This window comes from Eschscholzia californica, unplaced genomic scaffold, assembly GCF_041429995.1.
Source record: "Eschscholzia californica isolate CP2 unplaced genomic scaffold, dmEscCali1.0.p SCAF_1, whole genome shotgun sequence".
Lineage (NCBI taxonomy): Eukaryota > Viridiplantae > Streptophyta > Magnoliopsida > Ranunculales > Papaveraceae > Eschscholzia > Eschscholzia californica.
In genome coordinates, this window is record NW_028238198.1 from 80,644,031 (window position 1) to 80,651,528 (window position 7,498).

The window sequence follows — 7,498 nt, forward strand, 5'->3', positions numbered from 1 at the left end:
ACTAGACAAAAATATATGTACTAAAGACCAAAAGATTTTACTAAACATTGAGCACAATGTAACAACACTCTGTTACATGTTGGGACATATCGGTGAATGTTATAACATTTAGTAAAATGAGACTACAGTTGGGCTCGACATGTCGCACTGTTGTGATAAGCGGGTTGGTTGCACCTGCGACATATTCTTTTCCTCCTGGTAACATCTCCGGAACTCTGCAACCTTGTTGTACGTGGTCTGCCTGGTGCCCTTCTAACTAGTGGAGGAAGAGTCTTGGTTAATGGATCAAAAGTATATGGTTCGTCAAAATTTGGAACGGGGTAAACACAATGTTGGTATGTGTTCCTGTAAGCCTCCACGGTCCAGACCGGATCGTAAAAACATGTACTATCACCACGAGTCTTGTTGATGCATAACATTGCATGTTGACACGGAAGCGAATCTACTTGCCAACGCCGACAAGAGCATGTGAGAGTACCAAGATTTACGGAATGGCGTGGAGTAGAATATACTTCATAAACAAGTGGGGCTGCCTCGACGTATCTCCAAGTCTCCGCAACTTTGTATTTCGCTTGTTGCTCCAAGTTAATGGATGGGCAAAGAAATGTATTCCATCCAATAGAAGCGTCTCTATGCTTTCGCATCTTGTTCATAATCTTCTGTCTTATGGCATCCAACAATGCTGTAATAGGGAGCACGCGGGCTTTCTTGACCATGTTGTTGAAGCTCTCAGACAGTTGGGAAGTGATGGCGCCATACCTGTGAAAAAACATTAAATGGGATGCTTGTAAAACATCGTGTCGTGTTAAAACATTGCGCGAAATGTATAAACATGTATATGCCTGACGGAACACATGAACAAATGTCCATTCATAACAGAAAGATATGATTAATGTTAAAAAATAACTGAAAAAGAGAAAACAAAATACCTATCCCCTGGGAAAAAGAAATCTGCCCATGATTCCGGATTAAGGGATTGGAAAAACCTCTCGACATTGGTTCCACCCATCTCAACCATTTGTTCAATGGTTGCGTGATACTCGCTCTCGGGTAATGCCCGTGCCGCCGTAAACATAAGACTCTGAAAATAACGTGACTGGCGCGCCCCGTTACGTATCCTCAAGTTCAGATTACATCGTAAGTGCCAAGCACAGAATGAGTGATGAGCGGTGGGAAAAACGTTCTTCACGCCTTTTAGAATTCCAGCATGTCTATCCGAAATAAAGGTGTAACGTTTGATCGGATCTACTGCTAATTTCAAATTTTGCAAAAACCAATCCCAATTCTGATCATTCTCAGTGTCCACAACTGCGTAAGCAATGGGGAAAAGACCTAACAAAAAAAAATGAAATACAAAATTAGTTCTGTTGATGCATGAATCAAAAGTGCATAAGCATTTTTGGAAATGTAAAACCATATTTGGGAATGAGGTATGACTTCAATAAATTACGCCGCATCTTTATCTATGTCGCGTCAATAATGATCATGATCTAACATTTTGTCACGTGTTAGCAGGAACACTAGAATGTTAACATGTGATGTGAAAATGAAAACATACCGTCGTTTCCGTCCTTGGTAACCGCAGCCAAAATGCAGCCATTAAAACGAGTTTTGGCGAATGTTCCATCAATATAGATCACAGGGCGACAGTGTTGAAACCCAAGGATAGATGCGTGAAGGGCAATAAAAACTCGGACAAATCTGTTGGTAGTGGGTTCGATTTGCAAATCAATTATGCTATTGGGATTAGTACTCTCCAAAGCATCTACGTACCACTTCAACTTTGCGTAGGAATCACCCTCCTGCCCAAATACTTTGTCCATGGCTACCTTCTTACCACCGTAAGAAAAATAATAGGTCAACTCAACACCGTAATCGTCTTGAAACTTTTCTTTAACTTCAGCAGTACTCCAATTTGGGTGTCTTCTGATGTCTTCATTCATTAGGCTGCCAACAAGTTTACTAGACAACTTGGGATCCGCAGGTTTGAGAACAACATCGAGACAAGCGTGATTCGGTTCGTACTCTTTCAACAAAAAAACGGATTTACATCCCAATGGTGCAACCCCGTGCACTCTCCAATTACATCCGGGTTTGGAACAAACGGCAGTGACACGACCTGGTTCATTCTTGATATATTTGTAGTTGTTCTTGGTTGCAATGGTATATCGACCAAGAGCGTCTCGAAAAGCTTTGACACCACCGGGGAATATTTGCCCAATCTCCGTAAATACGTCGCCCCATGAGTCACATACTAACTTCTTCTCATTATTTTGAGATGTAGAAAGTGACCTTTCAGTTTCCATACTGCAAAATTGAATAAAATGTTATGAAAGTATCATCAATTGTATTAAAATGTTAACAAATGTGTGAACATCTAGTGTAATGACTAAACACCGCGCATAATGTTTTGACATGCGTAGGAATGTTTGGTTATCAAGGAGAATGTCGTAGAATTATACGAAATGTGTGAGTTTATGTGAAAATGATGGATAACATTATACTGATTGTTTCGAATATGTGGTATAATCAGGTGGTCCAAGAAGCAATGTCTGATCATTCTATCAAATGTTGAAGCAATGTCTAATCATTCTATCAAATGTTGGTCTAACTGCTAGTTCAATAGCTATGAAACAAATGTGTTAACACATGATAAACTACTTTTAACATGTACCATGTGTTCAGACATTTTAGAAAATGTTAAAACAAACCTTAAAGTTGTACCAGAACCCAAAAGATTGTACGGACAGCGGTAGAACTGTACGGACATTCCAGAAACTAAACAGTAGACGAGAAGGAAGAACAAGAGCATAAAATCATAAAAAAGAGATTCAACATCAACAGTTACCTGGATTTATAGGACAAGAATATGGTGATTCGAACAAGTTGATGAGTCTAGAAACAAACAAGTTGATGGCTTATCTCTATGATGACTGAAGGAATAAAGGGTTTTGTAACTCGGTTTGGAGATGTAGGTGATGACTGAAGGAAGATGATGACAATATTAGAGAGAGAAACGTGAAAACGAAGATGATGATCGAAGAGATGAAGACTGTAGATAGATGAAGGTGGAAAAAAAGGGTTTGTATTTCGGTAGAGAGATAAAGTGAAAAAGATTTTGGAGAGAGAAACTAAATCAGATTTTGGAGAGAGAAAGATATGAGTTGTTAGAGTTGAGGGATATATATAGGAGGGCAAAAGAGGGTTTACAAGAAAATAGGAAATCTTAGAGATAAGAGTTGGGCCCGGATTGCACATTGGGATGTGTATTTGGGTTTGATATGAGTTATTATTTGATTATTGGGTTTTGGGTGAGATATTAAACCTTGTTGGGTTTTTTTTTGTATTTGGGCCCAAAATTTGGGCCTTTCATCAAAATTTTCCATTTATTTTCCCGTCTTAAAGTTCATACCATAAATAAAAGATTACGATTCAAAACAAGAGGCCCAAAAGGAAGAGTAGGTTATTATGGTTTAGTTAATTCTCCGTGACTTAATTTTTAACTTCCCACCTTTTTTCCCGCAACTTTTTTTCTTTCCTCGAACACCAACCTATTTTTATTCTTATTTTTAGTATATACAATCTAAGTTCAATAAATGATTGATTCTCTACTTCTACTAAGAATAAAGCCCCAAACATCATAGTTCCGCTATAGGTGTCTGATCACTACGTCAGAAAGTGGTAGACATAAATTACAATGTTATAATGTAATTTTTAGTAAGTAGAACATTAGCCCAAACCGATAAGAAAACCCTCTTATGAGTGGAATGTTTTTCCTTTCACATAACTATTTTGAACAATATTTTAAATATCTTGGGGCTCCAACAATACATTTATTTAGAAACAACATTGGTAACAGTTATCTCTTTTAACCTGGCTATTTATGATTGTGTACTTGCGTTATATTAGCCGTCCTGTCTTAAAAAATGGCCAGCGCTTTGGGGAAAGCTAAATAGTTTCCGAGGTGTGAAGACTTGGTCAAAAATTGGTCAATTTTGTTTGACAATTTTATTTTGTAAATTGTTAGGGGGAAAAATAAAAAATCTCCACCTCACCTCTCTCTCCACCTCACCTCCCTTCAAACATTAAAAAAAATTCTCTCCTCTCTCTCTCTCTAAAAAAAAAATTTTTATTTTTTATTTTAAGACCTAGATCTGGTCTGTTCTTAACAGACCAGATCTAGGTCTGTTCTGTTCGTGAGGAACAGATCTGTTTTGTTCTTCAAGAACAGACCAGATCTAGGTTTTAAAACAATTTTTTTTTTTTTTAAGAGAGAGAGGAGAGAGATTTTTTTTTTTAATGTTTGAAGGTAGCCGGCCGGAAAACTGACCGGCCGACGGCCTTCGTCGGTGAAGATGATGAGGAGGCAGAGATAGAAGATGAGATGGAGGAGAGAGGTGAGGTGGAGAGTTTTTTATTTTTATTTTGAAACATATTCCCCATAAAATATGTTTCCCCAGAAAATTTTCAAAATTTTGCATATTCCCTTTAAAATTTCACACCCCGAAAACTATTTAGCTTTCCCCAAAGCGTTGGCCTAAAAAATCTCCAAAATCCTACAAATTTTATAAAAATGTTGAAAAAGAAAAATTGTGTGGTTTTTTTATACCAATTTGCTAGAGATCAAATAGAAAATCACAGTAACACAAGCAATAAGATCCAAATAATGAAATCAACTCAATCAACAAACTTCATTCATCATGCATATTCACATATATACAAATATTTTTCTCCTTCACCAACAAGGTAAGTACTAATATACACAATTAGCATAGAGCTCCTCTTTATTTTCTTCTAGTTTCTTCACACTAATCCAAGATGTACATGACTTCATGTGGAGAGACAACATCCAAGAACTCCTCATCCAATTCAAGTGCAGCCATGGATTCAGGTGGAAGACAAATCTCCATATCCATACTCCCTCCTCCTTCACGACCCGGAAAAGATGAAATTTTCCCATTAAATTTATTACCAAACCCAGTTCGAATTGCCACTGCTTTCCCCCACCCAAACTCACATCCATACAGATCAAACCTCGGCGAACTTCCCATCGTCACATTAAACGGAGACACAGCTCCTGTCTGATATACAAACGGATTCTTCATCCATTCTTCAACAAACTCACGAATTTTCCGATCAGTATGACTATTCACAGCCTCATGTAACAGCACCGCTGCCCACCCAACACTGTGATTAAGTAACTCTCCGACGGTGGTGCTTCCGGCCACAGCTTCAATACAGTTGCCAAAGTAGTCCAAAGATAATGGCGGGTTTAACCTCAATCTGTTATCAATGGCAAGTCTGCAACTTGTCTTCTGATCATAAGGTAAACGTCGAGCCCGGGTAATAGTCCTCCATATCAAAGCAGCTAAAGCTTGAAAAGAAGAGATCTTATTACTATTATCAATGAAGTTGCATTCTATGTTTGCTTTTAGTTTGAGTTTAGCAATAGATTCTTGTGAGAAATGAAACATTCTCTCTCTGAGAAACTCTGGTTTGTACCTCTCTATAAACTGAGTATGGTGAGAGAAAGGAAGATTAATTACAGTACTAGTATTAGTATCATTCAAGAACAAACGTTTAGTAATGGGTGGATGTGAAATTGATTCTACTTTCCCATTTGATCTACAAATTTCAGCCCATGAATTTAAAAAATGACAAAATGAAGTACCATCACCAATTACATGATTAAAACTGCAACCAATGAATAAACCATTAACAAGCTCTGTTACCTGTATGGTTAGAAAAGGGATAGTATGACTGTCATGACCTACTTTCGGGTTAACGATAGCGAAAAAAGATTCGACGATAGGTGGGACATCGATAGGAGAAAGAACGTCCGATATTGTGATGCCATCGGCGACAGCGTAAATGAATTCGACTCCTTCAGGTTTACAGTCTAGAAGAACAGAGTAAGAAGATGGATGGTCTTGTTTTTGCGTTGTGAGACGAAAAGAGAGAGGGAAGAAGTGAGAGAGTGTGAGAGAGAGTGAGTTTTGAAGTTGATCAAGAATGGTGGGAATTGGGTTTGGATTTTCTAATGAGGGCAAGGGTTTGTGGAAGAGAAGACCCCATTGAATGTGATGAAGAGAAAGCATGGCAAGGTCCCATGGTGTCAAATGGCTTGCTTGTTTCAGAGTTGCGTCTGATGGGATGGTGTTTGGTTTAATTGTGCACTTTGAGACATGACGAACCTTGCAACCAAGAGGTGTTAATTGATGATGAGAATGGTTATGGCTCATTATGTATGGATTAAAACAACTCCCAAAAACAATATTGTGGGAAATTAATGAACAAACTGAAACTGTAACTTTTAGTAGATTCTGGTTGTGGATATCAAAATAAGTGAGCCATAACCAACTGGTTGACACCCTAATTGGAGAGAAGAAGAAGAGAGGGAAAAAAGAGAGAGATACAAAATGGTTTAATGAATGATACAAGTATACCTATGGACAAAAAGAATATAGGTTTCCGTCCTATTAGTCGCGTAGGACAACCGGTATACAATAGTTTTATCTGTTCTTTCATTTTTAAGACGAACAATGATAGAAGAGGCCACATGTCAAGACTTACCCAGGTGTATACACGCCTTCATTTTCAAGTCAACTCTCTCTCTCTCTCTTGATGAACTCCTAATTTTTTTTTCCATATCTTTCTCTTTCATCCACATTTTTATCTTCTCTCTCCCCCTCCCCTCCGTTTCAACAAAAAGTGTGAGGGTTTGCCGGAAAAATCATATTTCTCCACCCCGCCTTTGTACCCAAAACATTTTGTTCTTTCCCCAAAACAACTACCATTACAATTATCATTTATTCTCATGATTCCTTTGGATTATTCTCACAATAATACATAAATATAAGCAATTTAGAAGAAGTTCTTATTCAAATTTATAAAGCAAGACCTCGAAGTCAAAAAATAAATGGAAGAAAAGCAAGCCATAGGCTTAAAATTGTTTACTAATAATTAGGTGGATAATATGTCATTTTCCATTTTCTATCATCATTTTCCACTTGGACCAAAAAAATGTTCCAACTCTACAACCTAACTTTTGGAACCACATCTTTTATTTTGGACATATGATCAGTTTGTTCTAATATGTAAGTCTAGGGGCAAATATCGGATGTGGGGGGAGCTCCAAACCTTAACCCTAACTACTTTATTAATGTAATTAGGCTTATGCATTCTTGGTCTGCAAACTCACCTACCTTACTAGGGTTTCGTTTAGTGTTTCTAGTGTTAGTACAAAGCTATGGATGCAGTAGAACTACCAAAAGTTCCTCCCACAATGTGATCCTGCATATCTGCACAACTATTTGAGAACAATCTTACTGAAATGACCTCCAAGACTTGAACCCACCTCTTGAACAACAGGATACTACATCACTCAATAACTGTGTTATATGGATGACCAGACGATTTAACTTTCTTTTGGAAATTCATAGCCAACTTTTCACATTTGCACTAAATAATATGTAAACAAATTGGTCTTAACAAAATC

General features: G+C 37.6%; 2 protein-coding genes across 2 annotated transcripts; both read right to left on the reverse strand.

The window, feature by feature from the left end:
• Nucleotides 1-805: 805 nt before the first annotated feature.
• Nucleotides 806-2,935, reverse strand: LOC147569749 (uncharacterized). The gene is made up of 4 exons (XM_086663393.1): nt 2,849-2,935; nt 1,559-2,307; nt 1,275-1,332; nt 806-842 (listed from the first exon to the last, which is right to left on the reverse strand). Exons 2-4 carry the CDS (start codon nt 2,304-2,306, stop codon nt 806-808), a joined length of 843 nt encoding a protein of 280 aa, XP_086519519.1. The 5' UTR covers nt 2,307; nt 2,849-2,935.
• Nucleotides 2,936-4,667: 1,732 nt separating this feature from the next.
• LOC147569750 (uncharacterized) lies at nt 4,668-6,857 on the reverse strand. The gene has a single exon (XM_086656267.1). The coding sequence runs from the start codon at nt 6,240-6,242 to the stop codon at nt 4,809-4,811; it is 1,434 nt and encodes a 477-aa protein (XP_086512393.1). The 5' UTR covers nt 6,243-6,857; the 3' UTR covers nt 4,668-4,808.
• Between the last annotated feature and the right edge of the window lie 641 nt (nt 6,858-7,498).